The sequence below is a fragment of the Nothobranchius furzeri genome, chromosome 13 (genome assembly GCF_043380555.1).
Source record: "Nothobranchius furzeri strain GRZ-AD chromosome 13, NfurGRZ-RIMD1, whole genome shotgun sequence".
Taxonomy (NCBI): Eukaryota; Metazoa; Chordata; class Actinopteri; order Cyprinodontiformes; family Nothobranchiidae; genus Nothobranchius; species Nothobranchius furzeri.
Genome location: NC_091753.1, coordinates 19,513,482 through 19,530,186, shown reverse-complemented (window position 1 = coordinate 19,530,186; position 16,705 = coordinate 19,513,482). Strand labels below are relative to the sequence as shown.

At 42.5% G+C, this 16,705-nt stretch overlaps 1 protein-coding gene across 1 annotated transcript in view; it reads left to right on the top strand.

Moving 5' to 3' along the window:
• LOC107380779 (endothelin-converting enzyme-like 1) overlaps window positions 1-16,705 on the top strand; it is an 86,620-nt gene that overhangs the window by 30,191 nt on the left and 39,724 nt on the right. The window contains exons 6-8 of the mRNA XM_015952127.3: window positions 8,927-9,149; window positions 15,870-15,968; window positions 16,444-16,518. Of these exons, the coding sequence (XP_015807613.3) occupies window positions 8,927-9,149; window positions 15,870-15,968; window positions 16,444-16,518 (397 nt within the window). The remainder of the gene's footprint in view (window positions 1-8,926; window positions 9,150-15,869; window positions 15,969-16,443; window positions 16,519-16,705) is intronic.

Below are 16,705 nucleotides of genomic sequence, written 5' to 3'. Positions count from 1 at the left end.
TGGTGATCAGTTGACAGCTCCGCCCCTCTCTTCACTCGGGTGTCCAAAACATACGGCCGCAGGTCAGATGATACGACTACAAAATCTATCATTGAACTGTGACCTAGGCTGCCCTGGTACCAAGTGTACCGGTGGGCATCCTTATGTTCGAACATGGTGTTCGTTATGGCCAAACTGCGGCTTGCACAGAAGTCCAATAACAAAACACCGCTCGAGTTCAGATTAGGTGGGCCGTTCCTCCCAATCACACCCCTCCAGGTCAAGCTGTCATTGCCCACGTGAGCATTGAAGTCCCCCAGCAGGACAATGGAGTCCCCTGATGGAGCACTATCTAGCACTCGTCCCAGGGACTCCAAAAAGGGTGGGTACTCTGAACTGATATTTGGCCCATAAGCACAAACAACAGTCAGGACCCGTTCCCCGACCCGAAGGCGCAAGGAAGCTACCCTCTTGTCCCCCGGGGTAAACCCCAACACACAGGCAGAGAGTCTCGGGGCTAACAAAAAGCCAACCCCAGCCCTCCGCCTCTCACCCGGAGCAACTCCAGCAAAGTAGAGTGTCCAACCCCTCTCCAGGTCTCGGGTTCCAGAGCCAATGCAATGTGTCGAGGTGAGTCCGACTATATCTAGCCGGTACCGCTCAACCTCTGCCACAAGCTCCGGCTCCTTCCCCGCCAGCGAGGTGACGTTCCATGTCCCAAAAACTAGTTTTCTTGTCCGGGGATTGGACCGCCAAGGCTCCCGCCTTGGTCTGCCACCCGATTCGCATTGCACCGGACCCTTCATGTTCCTCCTGCGGGTGGTGGGTCCACAGTTGGACGAGCCCATGTATCCGGTTCGGGCTGGGCCCGGCCGGGCCCCATGGGCGAAAGCCCGGCCACCAGGCGCTCGCTCACGGGCCCCAACCCCAGGCCTGGCTCCAGGGTGGGACCCCAGTAACCCTCCGGGCCGGGTACTCCGACTCTTCGTTTTAACCGCCATGAAACATCCTTCGAACCGTTCTTTGTCTCACCCTTCACCTAAGACCAATTTGTCATGGGAGACCCTACCAGGGGCACTAAGTGCCCCAGACAACATAGCTCCTAGGATCATTAGGGCACTCAAACTCCTCCACCACGATAAGGTGACGGTTCAAGGAGGAGACAAACATATACATAATTTAAAAAGTAAAAAGCTCGTTATACATTTATTGAAACTTATACATATAAAATATAACATTATCTCCCGTGTCACATGACGTGATCATCGCGGAGGTCGCGGTCAAGTGAGGCAAGTCTGTTTTATTTAACCATTTTCTCTGACCAAGGAAGGACATTGTCCTTGTAAGCAAGGCGCTTGGCTTCGCAAGACATTGCCTTGCTAGGCCAGGTGCCTTGACATTGAGAAACAGCCCCTATCTCTGATTGAGGCCATGTTTTATCTTTGGTTGTACCTACAAACCTGGCTCTCTGTCCGGTCTGAGTAGTCAGGTGTGCCCCCTAGTGGAAACCTCCAGTACTACATGCAGCACAGTGCCATCCTGCAGCAAGAATGTGAATAAAGATGCAGCCTGCTGCCTGCGCCAACGAGAGGTCAAACAGCAAGTATATCACAGGCCTTACAAGGAAACTGCTGCTACTAGTACTTTGTGAAATGCTGTATTATTTTACTTTCCTGCTTTCAACTATTATGGAAAATTGCGTTCACAGCTGTAGCAAAAAGTCTGAACCACATGTCTGTGTCCTACACCCATTTTTAACTAACATAGGTTTGATCTAATAATAACTGTGGTGTCCAGAAATGGTCAGTTTTTCATCTACAGTTTGACCTCTTCAGTATCCGGTCATATAGAGACATAAGTCTGCATCTGGTGCCTTTAATCTGCAAGAAAGATTCTGCAATGCCCTGGCACACACAATAACATATTGTCAACAAACTGTTGCTTGACCAAGGTCTCTCTCTCAAGCTTCCCCTTATCTCAGACTACTTTGCTTCATAGAAAAAGAAGAATGAACTTTTATAATAATTAACCGTTATAAAAAAATGAAGTGTTAAAATAATGATGAAATGAAATACTTAAATAATCATATGATGAATGGACAATATGGCTAAATGAAATGTTTTGATTAATCTGTGCCTAAATTATTACATCTGAAATGAATGTCCTCGCAATATACATTTGTCTGATAATCGGCGTACGTGACTTGACAGCTCACACATTCATACACATGACAAGATGACAAGGTTAAAGTAATCTCATGACACATTGTTTTCTGATCCACAAATCAGAGCTCCTGTATCTGAGCAAGGTGTGGTTTCTGAGGTTGTTGGCAAAACCCCAAAATTATGATTTGTCAGTAAATCATAACATGTAAATTATTAAAACAGAAATCACTTCCTGAGTGAGTCAGTTGAGCCGAACCCTGGACTGGCCACTGGAGGAAACTCTTCGAACCAACACATCTTTTGACAAGCTGTCAAAACCAGTTGCACATTGCAGCTGACGCCGCAAACGGTTCCTTCAGAACAAAGCTGACACAGCTCCGACTCCTTAAAAGTCCTTCCATAGTCGCAAACAACTACCTGTTGTGATCCGGGAGACGACTGTGGACTGATTTGGTCGCATTGCGGTTAATCTACGAACTTCAGTGCCGTGGGGTTACCCGACTCCTCCGACATCTAGGATCCAAAAGAGAGTCTCCAAGATAAGGATACGCAGACACGACAAGAGTGCATCTGATGCTGTTTTATAAACCATCACTTATAGTTTATTGCACACCAAATTCAATCACACTCAGAACTCAGTTTCTTCCAGATACGAGGGTTCTGATAACATCACATTCACACATCACATTACACTACATCATACACTCATCACCTCACAGTTTCCTAGTTGTCATGTCTTATAATTTGTTTAGAAAATAAATTTCTTACTTTTATAAACTTGACTTTGTCTAAATTAATACGAAGTGTACTTACGATCCCTGAAAAAACAAAGAATCTTAATTATTCTGGTTAAATACTCAAGGATCAATCGGGTTGATATTCTAGTTATGTGGACTCATTAAATCTTACCGATCATAATTAAAACCCCAAAATACATCTGTAGAATAACCCTAAATATGTAACCTACATCTATAAATCCATCTGGAGCCGCACCACTCATTCTGACGAGTCCTGACGAGTCACGTTAGCATGATCGTGTTAGCTCCGGTAAGAAAATAACAAGTCATCTGGGAAAGCCACGACACACACACACACACACACACACACACACACACACACACACACACACACACACACACACACAGAGATATATCTAAAAGATGATCCACATATTTCAACAGTAGATCCTCCTGGGACGGGTAGACCCTCAGTGCCACCCTGGATTACTGCAAACAACAACGAGCTAGCAAGCTACTGCAGCATCCTAGTCAGCCAGGAAAAGTTATTCTGGTAACTATCGATTAAATACTTTCAGGAGTTATATCATTATGTACATGCAGCAGTAAAATGCAGCTCGTTGTTTTAGTTATCAGAATAACACTGAGTTATATTGGGACAGTCTGATGTAGCTAAGATATAGTCTGCTGAGAACTCGTAAGCTGAGAGCTCGCGCTGGAAGCACTATGAGCACAGACATAACATTTTCAACAAAAGTAAACAAACTGTACCGATTTTGTTCTGAAGACGAACAGAATCCTCCCCAGTTTCCAGATCGGCTCGTGGGTCTTCTCAACCAAACAATGTCAAACATGTCTGCACCGCAAGCTATCCAGCTAGCGGGATTGAAGTTCGACTTAACTTCTCCAGCAATCGAGTGTCTGTTCTTGTTGTCATATCCCAGAGAAAAATAATCTGACCGACTAGCAGAGGCTTCAGAAGCTACATCTGACTGATGACACATTGTTCTCAGCTAGAGACAGAGATTTGTTGTCTTGGAGAGACATTGGGCACAAAAGCCTTGAAAAGAACATCCTTAGAATAAACACTAGCTTAAATCCAGTTTTATTAAAAAAACTGTTCAAAGCAAAGATGATCTCATATCACTTAACAGAGAAAATAGATAAGTACCATCATACTGTCAGAACAGATTTAAAATTTCCATCTTAACTTTTTGGTCTCACGTGACCCTTTGTACATTTTACATCAGTTGTCAGGACTCTCCAGAGTCTTATAATCACATAACCCATCAGTGGTTTAATTCTAGGAGTTTGTGACCAAAGACTGCTTGAAATGACCAATGTTTTCTCATTCTCTTGTGACTGCTGTTCAAAATAATGACGGCACTGAGCCGCGAGGTTATAAAACGTCACTCACAGCTCAAATTAAAAAGGACAACTTTGGTCTTTTGTAATCACAGAGCTCATTATGGATTATTCCCTCTAATATTATGAGATTGTCATGTTATTTTTTCAATGATGCACACACACACACACACACACACACACACACACACACACACACACACACACACACACACACACACACACACACACTCAGCAGCTAATTGCTGTAGTTTTAACATTATCATATAGATGACTTACTCTTTGAAAGATAGAAAGGGTTGATCAACTTTATAATGAAATATACAAATTAGCAATAGGATGTTAAATTCCAAGCACACATCAAGGAAAAGATCCCAGTATCAGTTTCTCCTTGAATGTTCTTCTGCTTATCCAAGCTTGGGTTGCAAAGATAATTCCAGGAGAAAAACCAAGACATTCCTCTCCACAACAACCCTGTCCAGCTCCTCCTGCAGATTCCCGGACTTGCCTACAAAACCTCCTGTGGGAGATGATCAAGATGCGTCCTAATCGCTGAACAATCTCATCTGAATCATTTTGATAGCAGCATCTTCTCTGAACTCCCTCTGAAACACAAAGCTAATGACCTTATCACCGAGACCAGTCACCCAACAGAGGATGCTCATTTCAACCTCCTGGATCCAAGATGGGTTTTTTTCTTTCCACATTTCATAACTACAAGTGTGGGATTGGGAAAAGCTGGACCAATACATCCAAAGTTTAATCTTTCTGCTCAGGTCCTTCACCACTACAGAAAATTAAAGAAGAACTGATTTTCTGACCCATTTCAGCCTTCATTCTACCATCACTCACTAACAAGACACAGATTCTGCAACTCCTCCACGTGAGGCAAAGACTCAGTCCCAGCCGTCTCAGCGCCTTTGGCAACATAGTGGATAAACTTGAGCTCAAAGTAGCATGTGATCAACAAGTTCTGATTAGCCGGTCTGATATGAGTTTGTGACGTCAAAAAGGGTCAATTTTTCACCGTCTACATAGACCAACATAGTGACGTTTCATCTACAGAAATAAATCCACTCTATTTTCTATTTGGCCTTCCAAAGCCAGAAGGCTCAGTGCGTGTTTACATACATGAAGTCCTAACAAACATTCTCACCCAAGGTTCCTGCGCTCTCTGCATGAAAGCCAGCCGTCAACATTCTTCTCTCTGAATAAATGAAGACTCCATGATTTTACACTTATAAGTTAAATAATCATATGTGATTAATGAACAAGATGTTTAAATGAAATGTTTGAATAATCTGTGCTTAAATCAATCAATTTAAAATGAATATTGTTCTTACAATGATCCATTCATATCTCAAATCAGAATGTGTTGATATAACAAGTTAATCGTTGTTTACACTCATACACATTACAAAAAGTAATTCATTAAGGTTAATATTCACCTCATATAAGAGTTTTAAAGATTTTTATTCACAGAAATCTTTGTATCTGAGGAGGGCGTGGCTCTCTGAGGGATGTTTCTGAGGGCGTGGCTTTCTGAGGGATGTTTCTGAGGGCGTGGCTTTCTGAGGGATGTTTCTGAGGGCGTGGCTTTCTGAGGGATGTTTCTGAGGGCGTGGCTTTCTGAGGGATGTTTTGGTAAAGCCTTCCAGACATGGCACATTCTGATTTGCCAGAATACGCCAGAAATTATAAATAATGAGTTAATTAAAACATGATTTACTTCCCAAGTAATTCAGTTTCCAGCTGACTCCCGTTTTGGCCAAATTGGGAAAGAAGCCTCTTTTCAAACAATCTCCTTTGACCTCCTGTCAAAGCCTCTCTGCAACGCTGCAGCTGATACCAAACAATCGGCTCTTCTAAGAGCCAAGAAAACATCAACCTTAGACGCAAATAAGCATTCCAGCTTCCTGCCTTCACCTGGAGGGATCTCAGACTGGACGGGTCCTATCTGTCATGTATAAATTATTAGTTTAGGAACAAGAATTAAATTTATTTTATAAACTATATACTCACTCTGACTGAATTAATACGAAGTGTGTTCATGGTCCCTAAAGAAGTAAAGAACCCTAGAATCTTCTGATTAAACATTCAAAGATTGATCAGATTGATATTTCATATTATATGGAATCATCACATCTTATTGGTCATAATTAATAAATGTATTCCACTACAAGTTCATTCATTTATTTCCTCACCTGTTTTTTTCCACCCTCTGCCTTTTTCATTTGCAGTTACCTAAATTGTCTTATGTTGTTTGTTAGGACTCCAGGGTCCTGTTGCTAAAGTGCTATTGACTTAATGTGTAGGGGAAAAACAACAAGATGCCTTGAGGTTAGCATAGAGCATAGGAGTGAGGAGACGTTTGTCTCTGCAAGGCGAATTAGCTACGTGCACCTAGTGCATGTCTGCTTCAGCACACCTGATTTACATACTTGTATTGCCTCCTCAGGAGGACATCAAGTGCTGCAGATGCCTGTTAATCCCTCATTCATGTAGGTCAGGTGTGTGGCAGCAGGAACACATGCAGAGCAGGGGTCCTGAAGACTGGAATTAAACATTGACCGGGCGGGAGCGAGAGGACATACCAGCTTTCTGATGTCCGGGGAGAGGACACAGCTTGAATGCACACTGAATGATCCATTTATTTTCTTTCTGCTTGACATTTTCCTCACCCCCCTGCTGCCTCGCCACTGAGGGTCTGCCTGGATTGAATGGAGTTGTTCTTCAACTGCTTAGACTCATAAAGATGTGTTACCTTGCCAGTGAATATGATGTAATTGGTTCTAAAGGGTGTGTGCTAGGCTCTCAGATCCTGATCTCAGTTCTTAAAGAGGTCCTTCACTCATATTTTAATACATTTGCAGGGGTCTGGTAGGAATGAAAGCATTGTGAGCTGTACTCTGAGGGAAAAAGCTCCAGTGAGCCTGTTTGAGCACGTAGAACTCCATCAGAGGAGAAAGTACCTTCAGACGGCAGGATTTGGAATCTTATTTCCTGATATTTGGACATCTCTCCTCTGATTGGCTAACAGCAACACGACTCTGCCACTGACTGCTCTGCAGCGTTGGTGTTTTATCTCCATAAATAACACAAGCCTGCAGGAGTTATTTTAAGCCTTATTTAACCAGATGAGTTGATTATGAACTCATTCTTGGGCTGCATGGTGGCGCAGTGGTTAGCACTGTTGCCTCGCAGCACGAAGGTTGCAGGTTCGAAACTCGGCTGCAGCCTTTCTGCTTGGAGTTGCGTGTTCTCCCCATGCATGCGTGGGTTTCCTCCGGGTACTCTGGTTTCCCCCACAGATCACAACATGCCCTACAGGTTATAAATTGTAAGTCGCTTTGGATAAAAGCGTCTGCTAAGTGAATAGACATAAGCATTCTCATATACAGTGTCGATCTGGCAAAGAGGCAGGAGAGAAATAATTAGCTTCACACCAAAGAACAACAGATAAGATAAAAACAAACAAGTTAAAAGTAAGATAAGAACAGTTGAACAAAAAGTCAAAGTACTGTTCTCATATATGTACAAGCAATCAAAGCAGACTTTAAACAGTCTTTAAGCACTCAGAAGTTCCGCTGTGTGGTGGCGGAGTTGCTAATGCTAACAGTTAGCTACTGCTTTGCCCTTTCCTGATGCTAAACCAACAACAGCCTTCCCTGTCATGAGTCAAGGTGGGTGAGTCCATGAACGTGAAGTGACAGAGGGACGTAGATCTGTCTGACTGGAGTTTATTTTCTATCAGAAGCTTCTGATGGGGAAAGGTGTTGGAGACTATCTTCTCATTCAGCCTGAACGTTAAACTCAGAGGGGCTCATCCTCTTCAAAATAATAAGTTAAAAATTGGTTTCTCGGTGAAGGACCGCTTGAATGTTTTGTTCACATTTTACTTTAAAAAATACAGAAAATGTTTCAGTGAGCAGAGTCTGACGTTGATGCTTGCTCGTACAAATGTACAGACTGGAATACTTTTCTTTTACAAGAAGCTTAAAGTCCACGGTTGGTCCCTCTGACCACCACCAGCTGGCAGGGAGGGTTACGTGTCTTGTCCAAGGACACAACAGCAGACTTTCCCTGTAGGGAGCTGGGATCGATCCGGCAACCCTCCGATTACTGGACAATCCATTCCAGAGCTACTGCTGCCTCTAAATAAACAAATAAATATGGAGCCAGGTGTCACAACCCTTAGTCAGAAGAAGGACATTAAAACAGATTAATTTAAGATGTGGAGCAAATTGCAGCATTTTTGCCTACCTGTGTTCACCTGATCAAGTCTTTGATTTGGTCACATTAGCATGTGCTTCTCCCCGACCCAAGTGGTGCATTCCTGACTTTGTAAACTGCTTTAGGTTCAGCAACATTCCTTCGCTGTTTCTCTTATCTCTGGGTGGCAGTAGCTCTGGTACTACTTTGGAGTAAAACCTACGTTTGACTTGCACTAAACTTGATGCTAAGGGGAAAGATGAAGTGTTTACGTGCCAGGTCCAAACCACCTGGTTTAAGTAAAGTTTGAATGTTTTTTTCTCCCATTTCTCAAAAAAAAAAGCAGACCATGTTTAAAAAACTGCGGTTTCACTTACATTTATTCATCTTTTGTGACGTTTTAATTGTTTCTAAAACGATTTTGCAGAACAGGAGAAATCATGAATTTATGTGCTTCTTTTTTCCTAGGGTTGTCCACAACTACATGCTGTGGCGCATTGTGGCAGCACTAAGTGAACACCTGTCCACTGCCTTTCGGAGCACCATCCACGAGTTTTCTCGAGAGATTGACGGCACCGAGCAGCAGCTGGAACTGGGCCGACTCTGCCTTACCCAGGCCAACAAACACTTCGGCATGGCTCTGGGGGCTCTGTTTGTCCAGCAGCACTTCTCTTCCCAAAGCAAGGCCAAGGTCTGAATATATGCAGATTAATGGTTGGAGGGCTGTCGGGGTCATGGTGTGGCTGTCTAAACCCAACAGTCACTCTATGTGTTTCACTGTCAAACCTTTCCCACCTGGATAAGAGAAAAAGATTTTGAGAATTGCAAAGTTTAAAAAGGAGGATTGAACTAACTTAAATACTGGAGGTTTTTATTTACTTTTGGTTTGAAACCAGTCACACATAGAAAGTGAAAATGAATGAAGGGATAATGTACCTTAGTCAATAACCTGTTTACCTAAAGGTGTAAAAGCCTCATTTTTAAATGAGTTGTTCATAAAGCTCATTGTTTACAGCTTCTCTGCTGTTGTTCCAAACCTCCACTTGAATTGGTGTTACTCCAGACAGTTGTTTGGAAAAGGCTCTAAAGAAATGTTTTAATTGTTCAGTAGTAGACAAAAATAGAGTCAGAGCTGTCAACGGACATGACAAAAGAAACAGGCCTAACCAAGACAAGTGTAAAACATCTGAGCTTTGCCTGCAGCTACTTCTCACATCATGAAGTCAGAATACTAACACTAACACGGTTTTTGTTGTATAAATTAACTTTACCAAGCAATTTTCATTCCTATACATTCCTGAAGAAGAAGAAGAAAATATCATTTCTATAGCGCCTCTCAAGATAAAAATCACGAGGCGCTTCACAAAAACAATAAATAAATAAAAAGTAAAAATATAAAAAAGCATTTAGAAAATGTTTAAAATTATATTTAAAATGAGCAAAAATAAGCTATTGCAATTTAAAAGAAAAAATTTTAAGAAAGAGAGAGAGTGAATAGGAAAGAGGGAAATCAGTGGATCCTGAGGAAGGTGGAATAGGTGGGGAGAGCAGAATAAAGAGAGAGTGGTGAAGAAGGTCATACAAAAACCAGCTTGAACAAGTGAGTCTTCAGCTGCTTTTTAAAGGAGACCACTGAGTCCACTGATCTCAGGCTCAGGGGGAGAGAGTTCCAGAGTCTGGGGGCCACAGCAGCAAATGATCTGTCACCTTTGGTCTTTAGTCTGGTGCTGCACAACCAGTAGGCTTTGATCACTGGACCTCAGGGACCTGCTGGGGGTGTAGGGACTAAGAAGATCACCAATGTAAGATGGTGCTTGTCCATGTAAGGCCCTATAGACCAGAACCAGGATCTTGAAATGAACCCTGAAGTTGACTGGTGTGCACCTCCCTTTTCTGGTCTAATTCCTCCCACACCAAATTCTGTGGCTGGTACAGATGAGGCTGAAAGAACATGCTCATCCTTGTGATTTTGGCTCACTGGAAAGAAAGGATACAAAACAGTATAGATGGGCTGAGTGAATAGAAGTTGGAAATGTCCAAAGTTCCTGTTTGTGATGTCACAAAAAGGGAAAGTAGATTAGAATAGGGTGACCAGACATCCCGCTTTGTGCAGGACAGTCCCGCATTTTCATTACTTTATCACACATCCCGTAAATTGAAACTTACGTCCCGCATCATTGACAGTCTCCCATTTCGACTTTCAGTCTTGCATGAACTGTGTAGAGAAAACTACCTGTTCCCGTCAAACTAGGAGGCGGGACTTTAACCCAGGTCCGGATCGTTTGGAGCGCGCACACGAACCACCAATCTGAAGCGTCAGTGAGGACGGAGGACAGATGAGCGTGGTGGCGAAAATGCTGCTAGAATAAAGACTCGTTGGTTAAAAGTGTGATGTTTCCCAGAGTACAATTTTCGTGTCACGTCGAATAGAACGGAGCAGGAAGTCAGAGTCACACTGATCATGTTGGTCAAAAGCAGGTTTTCCAGTAATTAGACAGAAGAAATAATGAGAGAATTAAATAGAAGTCTTTATTACTCATTCTCAGAATTTAGAAAAAATAAAGTAACTCTAAGGAACTCAATTATTAGATTAGATCTGATTGTTTTTTTTCAGAGATTGAAGTCAGTAATATTTTTTCTTCAACTAAATATCTACTAGAGATTTGTTGTCATTAAAAAAATCTATTTTGTTTCTAAATTAGGAAGAAAAAATGGTTAAAAAGTGTGGATATTTTATCAGTGGGATGCTGATTTTAATGGAAAATTAATTTAAAATAAATAAATGAATCTAAAAAAGTTACTGGTACTTTTACTGGCATTCTGTTGTAGAAAATGTGCAATGAAAACTCTGAAAATTTGCTTAAACTTGCATTTTATTGTGAGCCTATCTATATTTATAAAATGAGTTGAACGTTTAAAATAAGTTTAGCTAAAGTAAGTCAGAGCCACTGTAGAGCGCCCAGAGAGCCTGAGTTATGCCACGGTAACCGGAGAGGAACTTAATAGTAAAGTTTGCTTGTTCAAGCTGAATTCAGTAGGATACAAGGTGATGGTAATTGCTTTATTTAAGGGTGATGTTAGAGCTAAAAGGCAAACAGATTTTTTTTTTTTACTTTATCTCATTGCATTGGAATCTCACATTGTCCCACATTGAGTAGCCTCTGTCCCACATTTGACAAGTTGGGAGCTGGTCTCCATGGATTAGATCCACCTCTCACGTGCAAGATAGGCCTGCTGCTTGAACAGCAGTAGTTCCACTCCAAGCCCCTCCCAGAGAGAGGAATTTCTCAGCTCTTTGACCCTTTCATGTCAAGCTGCTCATGGACCCGCCCCTTTGCCATGATGGATGGCACAAAGACCGTTTACACCATAGACTGGTTTACACCAAGCCCCATAATTCAGGTCCGGAAATGAAGCAAAACAGGAAGTGAAATAAATTGCAGTTCCACCCTCATCCACTAGGGGCTGGTGTCAGACGCGAGTAAATCCTCATTGACTCCCATGTTAAAAATACCAATTTCACAGCAGAAATAAACATGTCTACAGCGTGGTACCAAAACATGTTTTAGGTTTAAATGATCTAGTTTACACTCATGACAACTCGGGGGGGGGGGGTGAATTTTTTTCTCACTCTTCTGTTTAAGTGTATTAAATGCCTAAAATTCTGTATAATTAATGAGCATCAGGTCCACGTGACCACAGAGCTAGCTCCGGGGAAAGGCCTCAGTAGAGCCTCGGTCTGGCCTGGAAACTGCTCCGCCATTTTCAGTCTCTCAACTTAGACCAGTAGTTGTAGCGTTTGTGTATTCTTTTTTGGATATTTTTTGTGCAATTGTTGGACAAAATGACTTGCTGTGGCATTAATTGCACTAATAGAGTGTCCAAGGAGTCTCCACTTCATTTTTTTCAGTAAGTAAAATTATATTTATGTATTTTAGGTCACTTCCACTCTTGCACTAGCTGAGCTTAGATTTTAACATGTACTGTTTAACCATGACATTTAAATGTAATACGGTAAAACCCAGTGCATTTAACATAACACTGCATTTTTGAAAATGGGTTGAAATATGACATGTTGGTGGAGCTGGGTTCTGACTATCGGTATGGTCCCCTCCCCTCAGCGGCAGCTCTGCGCATCTCTGATCGCCGTGGCGCCTGTCTGCTGCGCGGCTGCCGGCTTGTGGAGCTCTCGGGAGACCTCTGTGTTCCACCCGGTTCTCCCCAGCGGTCAGCCCGGCGTATCTCGGACTCAGAATCGCCGGTGTTGTGCACAGTTAACTCCGGTTGTAGCTAGATAGCTACCTCCGTTAGCTTAGCTCCCACTTCCGCATTATCTTTGCGTTAGCTTGTAGCTACATCGCTTCAGTTCGACGGGTGTCGTCATTTGACCCCAGCCTTACAGCCCCACCCTCAGCTCCAACTCTTTTCCCTTTTGTGGAATTGTCTGGGCTTGACGGAACCTTTGACATGGTCAAAATGGCGGTGGTGGCCACCTCCCATTTTGGCACAAAAACTTATAATTGGAGCCTATGGAAACCCATTGTCCAGTATATATGTCGATGGTTTACACGCATTGAAACTTCTGTGAACGTAAGCCAGTTTGTAGCTCTTTATCGCTTTTATTTAGTGAATTTCACAGTAAAATGGTAACAGACAAGCATGTAAAACTCAACTTGTTTTTTTTAATAACTTTGATGGAAACGGGTGGAGATGAACTGCAGCAATCAATCAAACATACTAGCTCTCAAAGTATTTTGGAATTTGCAGCAAACACATTTTACGAGGTAAAATTAAGGTTCATATATTTCATGAGGAAGACAGGGACTGACTGGGATGGAGCTTAAATGATAAATTTGATGTGTTTATATTTCTTATTTAGTGTTGATAATCCTATATTTCAACATGAATGATGTGCTGTGCTGTCCAATGTAGTGAAATGCGAGCTAATTATAATAATAATGTTTCAATGTAGGATTACGCGTGTTAAATTTACGTCATTTATTTAGTATGATGAGCGTAGGCGTGAAGAGATATCTTGTCTCATACCGGTGTGTGAGTAGCATTTGAACCCAGTTACCCCGCCAGCGGCAAAATCCGGTAGGGATCCAGACCTTTTGGGTGCTTTGGTGTAAGGATCGACAGGGGCAGCGTTCAGAAGATTATTTTCATATCATCAGAAGTGTCTTTGATGCTTTTCAGTCATTACCTTCAGTTTCATAATGCTCTCAGCTAGGGCTGTCGCGGTAACCGCAAAAATGAAATATCGCAATATGAAGAAGCCCACCGCGCTGCATCATGGGCCACCGCGATTACTGAACTTGATTCAACTCAATGATGCATGTTGAGAAGGATGGCTGCACTGGTATCAAAATGAAACGTTACTTCGCTCCTTTGGGAGCACTTTGGTTTTCAGTACGTCAGCTGCTGCGCAGCCAGAGTCCTTGGCCGAGACAGAGCTGCCACCAGCGGCAAAAAAATAAATAAATAAACGCTCGGAGACCTGCTGAAGTCCCGGACAAGCACTGCTTCTGCAGCCGTCCTGAAGAGAGTTTGAGCCGAGCTGGAGCTCACTCGCTACCTGCAGGAGGAATGCATCGACCCTAAAGAAACCCCCTGACATGGTGGAGCAACAACCGGGAGAGATTCCCTTTGCTCGCCAGTCGCACGCAAGTACTGTGTGTTAGTGCAACGAGCGCACCATCCGAGAGGGTTTTCAGTGTTGCTGCAAATGTTGCCGCCCCTCTCAGATCCTCTCTCAAACCGTATATGGTTAACATGCTGGTTTTCCTTGTAGGTAACAAGGACGTGACCGAGCTATAAAGCACCGTCATTCGTGTGTGTGAAAGTGAAATGATAGTGCGCCCGCCCCCCGGCGCGCACGCGCCCGGTACATGTAATTTTTTATGCTTGATTTTAAACAACTAAACAAAATGGGGACTTGTTTCTTATTTGTTAGATGCTGCAGCCAAATTTGCATTTAAAAGTTTAACCTTCTCCTGAATTTTGTTGTTTTTAAGTTCAGTCGGACTCCGACTGTCGGAGAAACAAACGTTACTGCGATCTGTGTTGTTACTGCCCTTTGATCTGCATTCAGTAAAGTGTTATTGAAGAAGGCACGGCAATTTTTAACCTTTTTTAAATGTGTAAACGTTATGTTTAGATTGTACTGCAATAAAAAAAGGGCTGCAATAATATCGCACACCGCAATATTAAGCCACCCTGAATCACCGCAGGGGGAATTCCTCAACCGCGACAGCCCTACTCTCAGCCTGGTCAGTAACAACAACAAACCCTCCCAGTGCTGCCCTTTGGTCCTCATACTTACCAGTAAACTCCCTCCATATGAATTCCTATCTTAGTTCTATGTCTCGGGGATATGGATCCCAATGGGGATTTGAACCTTTGTAACCATGTGCTCTTTTGTTAAGCCATCTGCCTTTCGCCTCCCTTCCAAACTACTCCTAGCGTCAAGCGTTTTGCTTTCAGACCATGACCAAAGCTCTGAACTAGAAAGCCTAAAGCTTGTTCGGCATAGCAATGATCCTAAAGATGGAGGATTTCTGTGGTTGGGTCTTTACCAGCAGGAGATAAACAGAGTACCACCAAACCTCACAAAACATCATCCAGACAGCGGAGGAACTGAGAAGTGGTCTGTGGTCTCCACCTGCACAACCACTCCTTTTGGGGATGTCTTGCAAATTGTCTTTCATTTCCACCGGCTGTCTTTTCCACTTGCACAACAGCAGTGAAGCTGATTGTAAATCAGTGTTGCTTCCTAAGTGGACAGTTTGATTTCACAGACGTGTGATTGACTTGGAGTTACTTTGTGTCGTTTGTGTTCTCGTTGTTTTTCTGAGCAGTGCACTTCAGGTCACTAGTTTTGTGTGTAGCCTTTACAGATTCAGTGATGCTGATACCTCAGCGCCAACAGGAATTAATGACCCTCAGGGGCCGAAGCTGACAGACAGAAGGCATTACTTACTTGCAAGTGCAAAAATATAACAACAACACCATTTAGTCATTTAGAAGCGGCAACAGTTCATGAATAATTACTAAAAAGCTATTTTATGGTTGGACACCATGTCAATATAAATTTATTTATCCTTTATTTAGACTTATTTACGTTTTGTTCAAAGTATCCAGTGACGCTGATGACAAATTATTTTGTTGTTGCTTTTAACATGTTTTTTTATTTCCTTCAGTATTTCATGTGTTGTAATTTTAAGTGTTCTAAACTAAATAAGTAAATGAAATGAATGTGAAAAACACTTATCTACTGAAACTCTGGTTAAAGTCAGTGTGTCCAACAGATTTGCAGTACCGCTAATAACAGCACACTCATGGGAAATGCTGTAACATCCTATTTCCTTAATGTTTGAACTCATTGCCTTTTGATGTGCTCACCCTCCAGGTACAAGAGCTGGTAGAGGACGTAAAGCACTCCCTTGATCTTCGGCTGCTGGAGCTGGACTGGATGGATGAAGCCACCAAGGATGCTGCCAGAGCTAAGGTTAACAACCAAACTGAGCTTCAGCTTAACAAACATGGATGTCTTCCTGATCCGATTAGTATTTGCAAAGGATTTATTCATTTTTTTGTTATTCTTTACTTTGGAGGAGTTTGATTAATGCTCAGTTAGATAGAAGTGTGATAGAGTACAAAAAGGCCTTGACATTGAAAAGTGAGGCTAGCGTAATCCTGATCTCTCTGTGGTGCTGATGATTTAGGGTCTGCACTGCAAGATATCCCTTCTAATACTTTCACAATCTAAAGTCATAATCCTTTTAGGGGGGCATGCTGAATATAAAGAGCCTCCCTGTAATCCTATTATATTTGGTTGGCCTGATTAGCTGATGAATGTGTGAGTGTGGGTCCAAAACCAATTATGAATGTGTGTTTTCTGTCACCACAAATGAATGTGAGATTATTCTGGACTGGTCATGCTGGTTCACCTGCATCAGCTTTTTCTTCTCTCCTTCTTCCAGCTCAAGCACATGATGGTGATGACGGGATACCCAGACTTCCTGCTCAAGCCTGAGCTCATTGATCAGGAATACGGGGTGAATCACGACCCTTTTACTTTACTCTGAGCCATGCAGACATCATAGTCTCACACACAAGTACACGGGCATCATTCATAACAATCATTCCTCCCAGAATACCGTCTTTCTCTTTGGCTCTAGAAGGATTTATCAACAGACATAACCACGCAGCCTCTAGGATGGAATTCAAATAGAAGAGATTCTG